General features: G+C 39.6%; 1 protein-coding gene across 5 annotated transcripts in view; it reads left to right on the top strand.

Annotated features, from left to right (window-relative positions):
* Nucleotides 1-15,437, top strand: part of GREB1L (GREB1 like retinoic acid receptor coactivator) — a gene marked incomplete at its 5' end in the record, with an annotated part of 63,048 nt that overhangs the window by 23,061 nt on the left and 24,550 nt on the right. For all 5 annotated transcript variants that reach the window (XM_080339253.1, XM_080339255.1, XM_080339252.1 and 2 more), the window contains 7 exons: nucleotides 543-728; nucleotides 5,271-5,597; nucleotides 6,438-6,566; nucleotides 7,162-7,296; nucleotides 10,847-11,044; nucleotides 13,423-13,603; nucleotides 14,914-15,106. In XM_080339253.1, coding sequence (XP_080195379.1) covers nucleotides 543-728; nucleotides 5,271-5,597; nucleotides 6,438-6,566; nucleotides 7,162-7,296; nucleotides 10,847-11,044; nucleotides 13,423-13,603; nucleotides 14,914-15,106 — 1,349 coding nt within the window. The remainder of the gene's footprint in view (nucleotides 1-542; nucleotides 729-5,270; nucleotides 5,598-6,437; nucleotides 6,567-7,161; nucleotides 7,297-10,846; nucleotides 11,045-13,422; nucleotides 13,604-14,913; nucleotides 15,107-15,437) is intronic.

Here is a 15,437-nt window from a genome sequence, read left to right as displayed (position 1 = left end):
GGAGTTAGCCTGTGCTCATGTGCTTTACCTTACAGAACAGCATGTTTAGTTGTTGATGTTTGTTTAACCTGTTTATGAAAACAGAATGGAAATATGGCAAAAAAAAAAATGAAATCAATCACAGCAATACCATAGTGGCTGAATCAATGCTAATGTGACTTATGCTGCTTTTATAACGTTAAGATCGATGTACTTTTGCTTCCATTGATTTTACTTTTTTGTACACTGTATTATGGAGAATCTGTATTTAAACGTCAGGGTAAGACCCCAAAAGATAATATTCTCGTTTGTATTTAGATAACAATAATTATTAAGCTGCTAGCATGCAGTTAGTTTTTGCAAATCTGTGTGATCACTTCCTGTAAAATACAGCAAAGCATCACTGGCCTATCTCATTTATTCTGTAAGCAATTATAATGCCAAGAACAGTCACTGATGCAGTATATTTTGCAATATAGCATTAAGGATAAGTTTGGTAATGTATACGTTGTTCATGCTTTAATGTGAATTTCTGGGGTGGGGGTTTACTTCTTTTGTCAAAGGTTATGGCACTTTACCTTATTTCTATGGAAATGTCGGTGATATTGTTGTGAGTCCCTTGCTGGTGAATTGCTACAAGATTCCACAGCTGGAAAACAAGGATTTGGATCTCTTGGGTGTGACAAGCAATCAGCTGTTGAGTGTGGAGAATATGATACTTTTAACTATTCAGTATCTTGTCCAACTAGGTAAGCCATTTGTCATAAGCACTTGTTTTCATTTGTGACCATTCTTTTATCTCCCCACCCTCATTATGTCCGTTTCAGAGACAATTTTCTGGCAATTTTTGTGCCTGGAAGAGGTAAGTGGCTCCACCTAGTGTGGGTGACTTCACTACTTTGTTAATCAGATGGAAGAAGTGCATTTAAAGGCTGATACTGCTTCTGCTCTCCATATGGGGATTGACCAGGTCACTTTTGTGAAAATGGATTTGCTTAGGGTATCAAACCATCAGTTATCACAGCTCTTTCTAAGGACACTCAGTCAGTTTTATTCAGTTTTGTGACAAATGCTGGCAGATGTGTGATGATCATCATTGTTTTGGTGACAGCACCGTTTACATGAAAACCACATTTGTTATTCAGACTTAAGGCAAGTGATTCAGTGAATATCTCATTCTTGTAAATGTTTTTGAAATGGACTCTTTGGAAGTTTGAGAGCAAACCAGCAAACCACATTTTCTTATTGCTGGTTCAGACATTTTTCCCTGCTTTGTAGTAAAAGCTGGTGGTGTTAACAGTAAGGTTTTAGAAGTGAAAGAATAATGCAGGATATCGTTGGGAAAATTCTCACAGCACTCTCAGTCTTAACTTCTGTCTTTGAAAAGATGCTGCTGGTCATAGAGGAGTGTGAAATGACTCTTGTGGAAAGCACGCTGCTTTTCCTGTGCTGGGTTTCCACTAGGGCATCTGTAATACATAGTGATACGAAATGTGCAAATGTTTCAGAAGAAACATAATTGGTGAGAACCTTATAATATGGGGAGAAAATGTGCTCTGGGTACGTTTCACCCATGGGTGGTTCTGCTTTGCTCTTCTCCCTTGATGCAGCACTGCTGCAGAGAGGAAGGAGGCCATCTTCTGTGTTGGAATAATAATTGACCCATTTGCTTTATTTATCATTCTCTCCCTCAGTAGTCCATTGGATGCCACCTTAGTACTGACACAGGGGTTTCTTTATTTTTTGCAGCCCGAATATTTTTCTGTTGCCATTTTCTCAATGGGCTTAAATTTGTTACTTGAGGTTTTCATCTTCATTGAAAGATTTATTGAGTCTGCATGTTAATACCTGCTGCTTTACAGAGTTCTGGATTGATAGAGGCAACTTGTGAATTTCCTTCAGAGAAAGATGTAGCCAGCTGATACAGCATTTCCAATTAAAAATAAGCAATTTATTGAAACTTACTGAGTCAGTGAACCATGCTCCATGAGCAAATCCAACCTTTAGATGCATGCCACAAGTCTGTACTTGCTGCAAACTAGAGGAGGCTTCATGCAAAGGTTCTGGAGCTGAGCTCTGTCTAGTGATCGCTATGTCTTCAGCATGAAGTAGTTCCCTTATAAGAAGGTGTTTAGTTTGGCTTTTGTTCTTAGCTGTGCAAAGCAGAATAGTTTTCCATTTGGCCTAACGTGGAGGTGGGCACCAGAACTGTAAGATGAAAGAGCCTAATGAGGGGAAGAGTAAAAACATTCTGCAGAGCACAGGGATCAAAACATGTTGCTGGTTTGAATATTGCTGCAAACTTAAAACTGATGGAATTGTGACAGTTGCACTGAACTGTAGCCTTTATCCTATTTTGTGAAATCAAAGCAGCAAAGATAATTGGAGGGCAGTCAGCTTCAAAAGTTTTTGACAAGGAGGAGAGACAAATACACACATAATAAATTGACAGTTATTTCATGTGAGCCTCTTTTTTTCTTGAGAAAATAGGAATAAGAAGTTATTCTTTCTTCCAGAGTATATTGCAAAAGAGTAAGATAAAGGCAAGGGTAAAACAACAGACAGAAGAACAAAATAGTCTTGCCTATTTTTTTCAGATCTCACTACTTGTACAGAGTATGTTTGCAGATGACCATGATTGCAGATCATAAGAATACTATTTATGAAAGTGCTCCTCTTTTAAAAAAGCATATATCTGAGATCTGCTTTCAGTTTTTCGGTAAGATTATGACAACATTATTACTTGTAGGACAATGCTGTTGTGTTTTCAGAAATCAGCTGAGCAATCTCACAATGACATTACCAATCAAAGCAGACAAAGCAAGTGAATTTCTGACACTTTTATTTTAAGCCTACTGTGAAGACTATACACAGTTAAAGCTCTGATTGTGAGCTGTGGCATTGCTATAAATAAATTCCACTATGATAAAGGAATAAGTAGAACAAGATGAAGATGTGTGTTTTATTTCAGTGTTTTTTACAGTCTGTCTCCTGTATTTACTCAGATTTCACGTGTTACCTTTGGCAGCATTCATAGAGAAGTATTCTCAAGCTTTGTTTTTATACCTCAAAATGAGCGTACTTGCAGTATGGGTTACATTCTATCATTTGTAATTGTCTGCTTTTTATTTTTGCACTCTGGTTTCTACAAACACCATCTCATCTGATGTGGTGCTGAGGTCTATGTTTTGGTTTTTCAGCTGAAGGAGATTTCATTCTCCCTTCTCTCTTGTTGTGGTACAGCTGAATCACTTTGACTGTGTTCATGCCATGACACCCGGAGGTATTTTGTAGCTTCCATACCTGGATGTGCATCCATACTCAAGGCAGGAGCAAACCTCTGGCTTTGATGGAAGGGGTATTCAGACAGCCAAAGCAAGAGGTTATTCTAGCAATCCCTCTGGTCTTAGATGGTTGGAGGGGTAGTTCTCTTGGGGTACACCGTGAAGGATTTCTACCCAGAAATGGGTGGTGTTTGAATATGATATCTTAAACTGTAGGTGCTTCTGGAAGCATAACTAGGTTAATAAGGTCTTTCTCAGCTATTAATTTTACATGGTGCTCTTCTTTTTTGCAGTTTCATTTTCTGAAGTCAAGATGATCCTTTGCCTTCTCCTTTCTGTAGAGAAGCTTCCAAATACTCTATTTTAACCTTGACAGATTCTTCTCTGTGTATTTATGAAACTGCTCACAATTAAACTCAATATCTATCATTTTGTCTTCTCTCTCATCCGATCTTAGTTCCATTGTTTTTCTTATACAGAAGTCCTCCATTTGTGCAATTATTTTCAATTTCTTGGATTCATGGTGATTGAGAGCAGTAAAATAATTGAACATGTTGCCCAGAGAGGTGGTAGATGCCCCATCCCTGGAGACACTGAAGGCCAGGCTGGACGGGGCTCTGAGCAACCTGATCTAGTTGAAGATGTCCCTGCTCGTTGCAGGGGAGTTGGACTAGATGACCTTGGCAGGTCCCTTCCAACCCAAACTATTCTATGATTCTATGATCCATGTGTCTAGAGCCTGTCTCTTAAGTAACCTCCCTCAATCAGCAAAACCTTGCTTTTGTTTCCTTTCGAAAGACAACTAGAAAGAGAGAATTATGCCCATACTGCGTTAAATTAGACTGATCAGAACTTTTCAGTTTGTATCAAGAATGAAAAGCGCCTTGCATTTACAAGTCTGTAGTTGTCCTACCATCCTGTCGTTGTTGGGTGGTGACACTCTTTGTATGTTACTTCTCAAAAATGCAAAATGACAACAGGTGTCGGTGTTTACAGATCATGTGCTATGGGTTATTTACCCACTCCCTGCCCTGTTGCTCACATAACCTGTTTTCTTTTTTTCACTGCCCATTTTGCTTGTTGTCTTTGGCCCTGAAAGAAAACATAAGACCAAAACTCCAGCATTTCACATGTCTCTGGTATTTAACCCCCCCCTTTCTTTCATAGAAAAGCAAGTTGCTGAAGTGTGAAGCTGTCTCCTTTGGTACCAGCATGGGATCTTCTAAATTTAAACTATAGTTACTTTTTTCATCTGTTCCTGAGTATCTTTGACAAGGAGACAAATCTCACTGAGCAACATGTTACTTGAAGCTGAGTTGGGGGTTTGATGCTAAGATAGGATAGCTTATTTTTCTGTTTTTCAGAATTATTACTCTTATGGAAAGTTTTCAAGTTTGTAATACAGTTTACAGAGTATGGGGAATGTAGATAAAAAGTTTCATTTAGATCTTAACTTTAGAAGTTTGAGGATTTTTAAATTAAACAAATTTAACGTAAAAGAAGAGGTTAAACTTGTTTGTTTACAACCATGCTTAGTTTACTAATATGTGTGATGTGAAGGAGCAAAGCAAAGGCCACTTGACAGGCTCATTCGTAGTCCATTGCTGTGATTAGACTGTGAGGATAAGTATTTGGGTTTTCTGCTGTAAAAACATATGGGGCTACATGATTCATCTTCCATTCTAGGCAAAAGGCACATATTTTCCCACTCTCTAGTTTATCCCACCAGTTTCTGAAAGCAGTAAAATCTAGGAGTGCTACAGAATACCTCATTGTTAACCAAAAAAAAGGCGGGTGGGGAGGAGATAGTGGGGGAGAGAGGCTTCTAATATGAATAAACAAGACTATGCCACACGAGTAGATGTTCACTGAGTAGCGAGTGGGTTTTGTAAATGTAAAAAATACAGTGAAGGAGCTTCTCAGATCAAGACAGACAAGTGATTGTTGTGAGTTCAATAACATTTTGATGTGAGATACTGTTTTTCTATTTGTTTGTTTTCAATGTAGGTCCTGACCAAATACCCCTGAGGGAAGAATTTGAGCAGATCATGTTGAAAGCGATGCAGGAGTTCACTCTGAGAGAGCGATCCTTGCAAATGAGTGCACAGTGTATCTCCGTGTCACCAGGTCAACTCCCTTGGCTTGCTCGGTTAATCACCAGTGTGTCCCGGGACCTCGTGCATGTGGTTGTTACCCAGAACTCGCTGGCAGAGGGCATCTCAGAGACCCTGAGGTCTCTTAATGAAATGAAACATCAGCAAAAGCTACCAGATTATGTTGTTGCCATTTGTGCATCGAAGATAAGAGGGAATGAATTCTGTGTGGTTGTCCTAGGTGAGTATATTTGCAGTATGCTTCAAATATCAGTGCCATTTAGCTGAATTAATTTTCTTGAGCCATTGTTCCAGCTTTTAAATCCCTTTTGTTCTTTATTGTTATACTGCAATGTCACAGTTTAGTATTCCTTCATCAAGACTGGAGTACTGATGTCCATGAGGATCTAGAAGAATGGCTGTATGTTAGTCATTACTGCTCCTTGAGAGACCTGAGACTTTATTGTTTGTGTGGCTACCTTAGAAAATACCTTGAAGTGACCTAGTGACGAAATAGTTTGTCTTTCTCTGTTTTGTGTAACAGCTGTGCTATTTCACATGACAAAACTGGATTGACCACTGTCTTCTGCAGACCACTGCAAAGCAGAACATGCTTTTTATCCTTTTTACCATGTTGATTTTCAGATTCCACATTGGTGACTGGCTGTGATGTTTGTGTGTATGTGTGTCAGGATGGAAGTGGATTTTGATTAAGTCATCTTTCCTTTGTGGGCAGATAGATTAGTGATCTCAATTTTTTAATATTTTTCATACTAAGAATAATTACTTTTTCATGTTTCACCAGAATTCTTTGTTCCATCTAAGGTACAGATAGTTTGCACATCATGTTTCACCCAAGTGTGCAAAACTGTGGGCAACAGCTTGCAAAGGGCATGCTAAACCAATATAATTGATTCTCCTGTCACTAGCAAAATAGACTTGAGAGTCCTCTCTCAGTCTACTGGGTAAAGACAGTGCAGATCCGTGACTGAAGATCAGCATGTCCCACACCTCTAGGATGAAAAAGTTGTGTTAATAATTGTATTAACAATTGCTTTTGCTTTTTCCTCCTCTTCTCCAGGTCAGTATCAATCCAGGGCACTTGCAGAAAGCATGCTTACCACCAGTGAGTTTTTAAAAGAAATCAGTTACGAGCTCATCACAGGGAAAGTTAGTTTCCTGGCATCGCATTTCAAAAATACGTCTTTAGGTGAGTGATCCGAAGAAACAGAAGTTCCAGCCAAGGCAATAATTTCTTTAGGGTTGGTGTCTGTCTTGTTCAGCAGTTAAAGCGCACGTTAATACAGCCCTGCCCTTTCCCCCGAGAGGTGTTCTTGCCTCCTCTCCATTCTCTGCGTGTAAAGGAGCGCCTGTCTCCTTCACCCGAGCACTGGGAGTTACTTGTCCTATGGCAAAACGTTTTTATCACTGTTTATATTGCTGAATGTGATGGCAGGGCACCCATAAGTGCTTGAATATTTTCTTGTTTGCACTCTTAGCACAAGTTCTAGAGTTGGTTTTATAGTGTGTGTTTCTTTGTAATCATCAGATGTCATCGCCAGCTGTAAAGGCACAGAGCTGAAATTATTCAGCTGTGCTTGCTTTTTTTTTTGGAATTCATTCAATTGGCAAATCAGTAAATACAAGAGGAAAATATTCTCCCTCCCTCTGTTCCCTGTATCTGCAGTCCCCTGCCCCTTCGCAGATTCAACATCAGCTGTGTGATAATGTGTATGTATGTAATGTTGTACATCATTTGTCTGAAATGGCTGCCAGATAATTTGGTGTTGCTAATTCTTACCCAGGTGATGATTTGGACAAGCTGCTGGAGAAAATGCTACAGCAGCGAGGGGAAAGTGTCATTATTCCTTTTAATGGAGATGTTAGTGAGTGTGTGTCATCTCAGGAGGCAATTGCCATGGTTTCTACACAAGAACCAGGTAATTTTGTTTTAAGTGCAATGATGTGAAATAAGTGAGTAGTTTGTTATATGCCAAAGTGCATGTGCCTCAGAAGACTCCAAGGGCACAGCTGCAGTCAGTGTACAAGCCTTGAAATATTAATACTACCAGCTGAATGTAGCAATACACGAGTCTCTCAGAAAACTGCTGTAGTAACCTTCAGCAATGCTTTTTCCCTGTGTTTTATAATTCCTAAGGTAAAATCAGTGATCTTCTGTCCTGCACTAAGCAGAGAAGATATTCCTTGGTGCTGTGGACTCATCTCACTCTTTTGCACCTAGCAGTGAAATGTAAGGCATAGGGAAACTGTGTTCTTGTTCTGATCTCCCCAGATGTCTTCCTATATCTTAATTTACGATATTCTTCATTTTCCATGTGTAAAATGGTAATAATATGTACTACACACTTGTGCCCTGAGGCTTAAACTTGTAGGGAAAATGTTTTAAGATCTTGGACTGAAAGTACTAGGCAAGTGTAACCTGTAATTTGTTTATTTGAGATGTGTCTTATTCAGTGTAATATGGTGACATACCTTAGGTGCAAAATATGAGCTAGGATTGCCTGTCTAAAAATGCTAATTAAAATTTTAACCATTTTGGAATTCTTTCATAATTCAGAGTTTTAACAATACTTTCTTTTTCATATGACAATAATGGTAAAAGATACACTGATCTGCTGTGAACCCTGAGATTCTTTTAGGTCTAGTATTGAAACAAATTCAACCCCCAGTAAAGCTTTTTCCCTGTGAAAGGTATGCCCCTAATTCACATTAGATAGCTTGAAGTAATCAGCTCAGTGTTAGATCTGAATGAAAACAAGGTGGTTTATGGTCTCCACATGGATCACAAGATCCAGTAAGGAAGGCTGCCAGGTACTTTGGCACCCCTGGAAGGACAAGTCTTGCGCTTCCTCAGAGGATTAATTAGAAGGAGAACAATCTTTTGAATCTGTTATTTTTTTGTTCTCACCGTGTAATGATGTGCAGCTGTGCTTTTTTCAATGTTCTTGTTTTCTCAAACAATCATTCTGAGCTAGTTTTGTCTTTAAAATGTGGCTGTACAGTGGTTGAAGCCACTGGAAATCTGCCTGAATTAAAAAAAGCAGAGGTAAGTCTCCTAGACAGTGAGAGGGATCTTTATCCTGTAGTAGATCTACTGAAATGAACACTGAGGCAGGTTTTAGCAGGAGATAAATGCACACACACAAACATATGTGTGTCTATATAAAACTAGCGTATCAGGTTTTTGCCCCGGTCACCTTCCAGTTTTAATGTAAATTTCAAGATTTTATAAAGTGGCTTATTATTTTAAAAAGTACCAATAGTTCTCGTGTGTTAACTATGGAGTAGTTTTGGATTTTCTGTTGGGTTTGTGGCATGTTGAATTTTTGTTTTGTTTTGGGTTTTTGTTAAGAATTTTGCCCTAGGTATTTTTATAAGTACTCTATTAATCAGAAGCTTATTATGTAGTAGAAAAACTGACATTAAAAAAAATCCTTTAATGGCATTATAGGTTTTAATTTGTTAACCTGCAAATTGAAAATATTCAGGAGCTATAGAAACATGGACTCTTGGGCATAGAGTTTACCTGCTGGAAATACTGAAATACAGGAGCATGCTTTTTGTTCGGGAAGACATGAACCCTGTGGTACATGTCTATAGAGAGCAAAGCTCCGGTCACCAAGGTCTCTGCAGCTAGTGCTGTACTGACATTCATTAAGGTAAAATAAATCACAGAACATTAGGGATTGAAATGGGCCTTGAAAGATGATCTAGTCCAATCCCCCCTCCAGAGCAGGAACACCTGGATGAGGTTACACAGGAAGGCGTCCAGGTGAGTTTTGAATATCTCCAGAGTAGGAGACTCTACAACCTCCCTGGGCAGCCTGTTCCAGTGTCTGTCATCCCCACCGTGAAGAAGTTTCTTCTCATATTTAAGTGGAACCTCCTTTGTTCCAGTTTGCACCCATTACCCCTTGTCCTGTCATTGGTTGTCACTGAGAAGAGCCTGGCTCCATCCTCCTGACACTCACCCTTTACATATTTATGAACATTAATGAGGTCACCCCTCAGTCTCCTCTTCTCCAAACTAAAGAGCCCCAGCTTCCTCGGCCTTTCCTCATAAGGGAGATGCTCCACTCCCTTAATCATCTTTGTTGCCCTGTGCTGGACTCTCTCCAGCAGTTCCCTGTCCTTCTTGAACTGAGAGGCTCAGAACTGGACACAATATTCCAGATGTGGTCTCACCAGGGCAGAGTAGAGGGGGAGGAGAACCTCTCTCGACTTGCTAACCACCTCCCTTCTAATACACCCCAGGATGCCATTGGCCTTCCTGGCCACAAGGGCACAGTGCTGGCTCTTGGTCATCCTGCTGTCCACCAGGACCCCCAGATCCCTTTCCCCTACGCTGCTCTCTAACAGGTTGTTCCCCAGCTTATACTGGGACCTGGTGTTGTTCCTGCCCAGATGCAAGACTCTACACTTTCCCTTGTTATATTTCATTACATTTTTCCCTGCCCAACTCTCCAGCCTGTCCAGGTCTCACTGGATGGCAGCACAGCCTTTTGGTGTGTCAGCCACTCCTCCCAGCTTGGTGTCATCAGCAAACTTGCTGACAGTGCGCTCTATTCCCTCATCCAAGTCATTGATGAATATATTGAATAGTACTGGTACATTCATTAAGTTAAAATAAATCTGAGACTAAAATCTTGTTAAAAATGAGGAAACCTCCAAAGAAATAAATGGCCCCTCCCGATAACTGAGATTTATTGCCTGGGTGTATTGCTCATCTTCCCTTCACAGCGTATATTAGTGTCAGTCACTATATAGACATACGGTTGTCTCAGTCATGACTTAGAGCGAGACTCAGTACTTCACAGCAGAGACGATGTACAAACGAACTTCCAACTGACCTCCTGTCCTGGCAGAGTCTTTTTGGCAGGATTATCAATGCAGGCTCGGTTTCCTCAGTCGATAGGTGTGCTGGCTCTCATCCCATCATGTCCCAAGCACAACCACCTCAGTACCTCACTCCCAGCAGGAGTGGTGGAGCGAAGCTCCTGAAGACCTGCAAGTTTCAGGAGAACATTAGAGCTCTCTGGATGTGTGTATATATATATATATATACTTTTTATATATGTACACATGCATATCTTTTATATATATATGTGCATGTGCATTATGTATGTGGTGGTTCAGGTAACAGAATGCATTTCACTATGTTGGCGTTGAGGTTTCCTTGGGCGGCACTGTTAAAAATCCTCAAAACGCTTCAGGTATTTAAAAAACGGGCAATGCAGTACTTAAGGTCATCTGATATAGTATCACATTTTGATCAAAAAAGGAAGCTTGGCATTTGTGATCTGGACCGAGCTCTCCAGAGTGGTGAGATTTATTCTGATAAGTGATTTCCCCCCTAGCCCCTGTCATAGAGGGTAAGCTGTTTGGACAGTCATGTTTATTTGGGGGGGTGGGAAAGTAAACATGTTTCTTGTTGTGTTTTGTTTTCTTTTTCAAAAAAACACACTCTAGATTTGGATGTTGATACCTTCCAAATTTACCAGCCACAGCTTACGGTTGCCAGAAAGCTCTTGTCCCAGGTTTGTGCTATAGCAGACAGTGGCAATCAGAGCCTGGATCTGGGCCACTTCAGCAAAGTGGACTTCATCGTTATAGTTCCCCGGTCAGAAGTCCTGGTGCAGCAGACCCTTCAAAGGATTCGACAATCAGGTAAAAGGGAGGAGAGGGAAAAAGAGACGGTTAAACCAAAGTATGTGATGTTATTGAATCATATCTGCTATAAATGGAGAAGTTGCTCCAATATGTATTTTGCAATATTAGCTCCATTACTTGGTATAATTGATGAACTCTAAGTATATTCCTTTCATAATTTGGGCCCAAGCTGTGCCTTGTAGGTGTCAAAAGAAATTGCCATATTCATGCAGGTCTGACAAATATGTGACCTGGAGTAGTATTGACCTGTCAAAATAGGGAGGGGATGGGCAAATGTGACTGTTCAGATCTTTTATCCCCTAGAGCTGTTAGTGCCATTTGTTCTAGGCACACATTTGTGCATATGTTCATGTATATATTAGCACAGATGTATATGCAGGAAGGTCTCTTATTAGGTAGATAAATGCCTGAGTAACACATGCACATGGGTACACAATAATTGCCATACTGGTTCACATGGTGAGTTTTCTTCTTCTGGGGTTCTGTGTGTGACCATGGCTGGTACCAAATGCTTCAAGAGAAACCAGAAAGCTTCAGTGGGAAGGTTATGGAATATGTCCCCTTTGAGAATAACCTCTGTTTTCCACTCTGCTAGGGACTGACATGGGTCCAGAAAAGCATCAGAGCTTCTCCCTGGAGAATGTTACTGCCTAATAGAACTAAGGACTATCTGTGTAAATGTTTGGTCCTTTTTAGCTCTTGATCACTCATATCTGGGAGTAAAGAAGTCCTTAGGATAGTTGTGTATTTAGGATTTCTTTTTAATCAGATGAACATTTTGTTTTCTGCCTTCAGCTTTATCTAATAATAACTTGCATTTGCGTTTGTGTTTGAAAAACATGAATATATGCTTCTAGTGTAATGCTTTTTGGGTAGCTGTGGGCTTTTTTCCACTTATTTTCTACTCTGAACTAAACAGTCCTACACTTTTTGATTGTGCGCCTATGCCCTGATATTGCTCAGTATCGTGTTCCACCTCTGTATTTTTTTAAATCTGCTTTATACTATTTTACTAGTTAAGTGAAAAGAATAAAATAGATTACTTGAAGTCTGGGTTTCTTTTCCTTTCTAACATAACTTTATGGGGTTTTTTTTAAGTTTTATTCCTTTTTTTCCCAGACATATTTACTTAATTTGCTGCTACGCACTAAAGAAGAGGTTTTTCTGGTATCTGTTAACAGGGTTTCACTTTTATTTTTTTCTTAATGAACAGGTTTTACTTTACTTTTTAAAAATGATTTTTTTTAAATCATCAAGACCCTGGCAAATACATAGTTGACCTACATTTCACAGTAGCTTGTTGCTACTACTTTAATTGAAATGTGGTTCAAAGCTGTATACTATGATAGCCATCATGCCTACATTATGAATGTGATGGCAATCTATCGTTGTAAAGACTGCTAGAGAGTAGTTGTATTGGCACAAATGTTAAAGCACAGCATGAAAAAAATTATATTATATTGGTGAGAGTCAGTTTTACGTTGTCAAGGGTTTAGATTGTGAGGTGACAATAAAACCCTGGCAGATGTATTGTTAATCTCCTCTCCTCCCCTCCCTCTTCCCTCTTCCCACTAAGGACAGGCGATCGGAAGGGAAAGAAGGACAGAGAGAAGAGAGTTAAAATTAAAAATGTTTTACTAATGCTACTAATAAGAATAGAAAAAATAATACAAAATATACAAAACTCATCTTGAAAGTCTCAGCAACTGCAGAGCCGGCACCCAAAATCCTGGACTGGACTCTGCAGCCAACCGGAGCTGGATTCAGTCTGTCACTAGGCCTCAGTTCGCAGGGACGACTAGCAAGGTCCTCTCCTAATGTCGGCCATAAGGAAAAAAGGGAAGAGATCCTTGTGATCTCCCATTTTTATATGAAATATTCACGTGAATGGAATGTTACACACCGTTGGTCAGTTTCTTGGTCACTTGTTTCTTGTCGCCCCTCTCGCGAGATGTCCATCCATGCTTATCAATAAGTTTGCATTCCATTGCTATGTTTACCAGAACATGTATCTGGTTCTCCAGGAAAATGCAGCTAATATGAAGCTTTAGCTGACAGGCAAATTCACTAAAAGAGAAACTTGTTTTTTAACAAAACCAGGACATACATAAAATTATTATTTTTTTAAAATCATGATTTTTGCAAAGGGTCAGCATAACTTTTTCTGACTCAGGCAGGATTAATATATTACCTAAATGTGGGCAAGTTTTCTGTTCCCATTATAAGAGGAAATGCATTCAGTTAATCATCTTTACTAGGGCATATCAGTGATTTGGGTAAGTCCTGGTGTTGGCAGACAAGTGGCATCCTACTGTTGACACTTCATTTTTGGATATACTTAAAGGAAAAGATTTTTGTTGTGTTCTTTCTGACAGGTGTCCTTGTGGATTTGGGCCTAGAAGACAATGGCACAGCATATCAGAGAGCTGAGAAATATGTGGTTCGGCTGGACAATGAAATTCAAACAAAATTTGAAGTTTTCATGAGACGAGTGAAGCAGAATCCCTATACACTGTTTGTGCTGGTTCATGACAATGCCCACGTGGATTTAACAAGGTAGCTGCTTCAGCCTACTGAAGGAAAACCATCCTCTTCCAGTATCTTTCAATCAGGCTTTTCAAAAGACGTAACCATCTTAGATACCCGGTGCTTTCTCGAGGCCTAAAGCATGTGGCGCCTCAAAATCAGAAATCATCCTTTTTGCTTGCCCATGTTATTTGTTAACTAATCCTGATTCAGTTGAAGATACGTGAGACTAGTTCCAGATTTTTGGATCCCTAAGGGATCCAAAATTTCTAGGTGTAAGTGCTGTGGTACTGAAGTCTAGGAAAAAGGGCTGAATTTTGCCACTTCCTTTGTTCTCTTGTCTTTTTTCTGTTCTGCCCTACTTAACCCAAATCTCTCCCATGTTCACAAACTACTCATGTTTTAATTCATGTTTTTATCCTTGATGATGGTATTGTTTTTAATATAAGAATGCTTACAGACATTTAACTCTTTGCATCATCTGAAAAATGCCCTAGCTACTGTGAGAAGAGTATTTAAAAACATCTGTGTTGGATTTGGCCAGCATTAGGTCTGACTACAACAACACATACACATGTGTGCAGAAACATTTCCTCACACTGAATCACAACTTTATTGTGGAAAAAGAAAAAAGTAACTAAAGCTAATTATTCTACTATTGTACCCTGAGCAAACTGAGGAGAAAAATCTTAATGTGATTTAGACACAGTGCGTAAGGCTGTGGGATCCATTTGAATATCAGAGTTATAATAAACAAAATAGTTTACTTGAAGGACAGCTGGAAATAGATAAAAGCAACATTCTTCCTGCCTTATCCCCACAATCACATTTTTGTTACTGTCTTTGCTGCACACTGAATTTGGAATTCCCAAATATCCTGGAGGCAAATATAATTCCAAGAGCTGAAAATCAGGGTATCAGGAGACTCTCAGGTTCCCTAGTCTTTTAGAAATATGTTGTTTCAGGCTGGAAAATCCACCGGATTTTGTAAAATTGTAAATTGCTACATCCTAACCCTACAGTGTTTCTTGGTGAGAGATTTCATCATCTTTGGCCTATTTTTTGTTTCCTCCATGCAATGCTTTTCTAAATGAGCACACTAATTCACCTTTTCACTGTCAGCAGATTTTGGGCCTTTATTTAGTTTTTCCCTCCCTTGTTGCCGAGTCTACCCGTGGAGAACACTCAGATGGTTTTTGACATCTTTCACCCTTCCAAAAAGATTTTTCAGCTGTGATTCTCAGTGCCATGATCATTTGGATGTTTTTCTTTAGGAACAGAGTAAGCCATCGAATCTCAGGCTGTCAGTAAGGCAATTCTTTGCATTCTTATTTCTGCAGTGCCATTTCAAGTTCCCTGTCACATGGTGAGCCTAGTCATGGTCTGGCTGATAGAGTTATTAATTGCAGGGAGGTCCTTGAAGCATTCAACCTCCTTGTTCTTCAGGTCAGCTCTTTTCCTTATGCCTTGCAAACGCAGCAGTCCAGGATCAACTCTAGCAATGAGGTACATTGGATACAATTTGACACTATGGTAAGTGTTTAATTGTTAATTTTAACTGTGAATGTTAATGTGGACTTCACACCTAAAGTTGTCTAGCAGATGCCTATTAAAGAAAATTGCTACAAGGGAGGTCTATCTATGCTAAAGGTTGTTCTCTTTGGCTCCAGATAGGTAGCCTCAGGATGCTGATGGTATGGGTAGTACTGATATTTTACGCCCAGGAATTGCACATTTTTCTTTGTCCAGTTGTGCAATATGAGAAAGTACTTTCTGCACTCTGGTCAGACAAACCTCTGTAGATGTGCCATATAAAGCTCTGGAGCTGGCTTTCCATTTTCAAGCAGTCTGACTTTTGACTGTA

The sequence above is a fragment of the Nesoenas mayeri genome, assembly GCF_963082525.1.
Source record: "Nesoenas mayeri genome assembly, chromosome: 2".
Lineage (NCBI taxonomy): Eukaryota > Metazoa > Chordata > Aves > Columbiformes > Columbidae > Nesoenas > Nesoenas mayeri.
The sequence above is the reverse complement of the archived record's forward strand: the minus strand, read 5'-3'. Positions and strand labels throughout refer to the sequence as shown.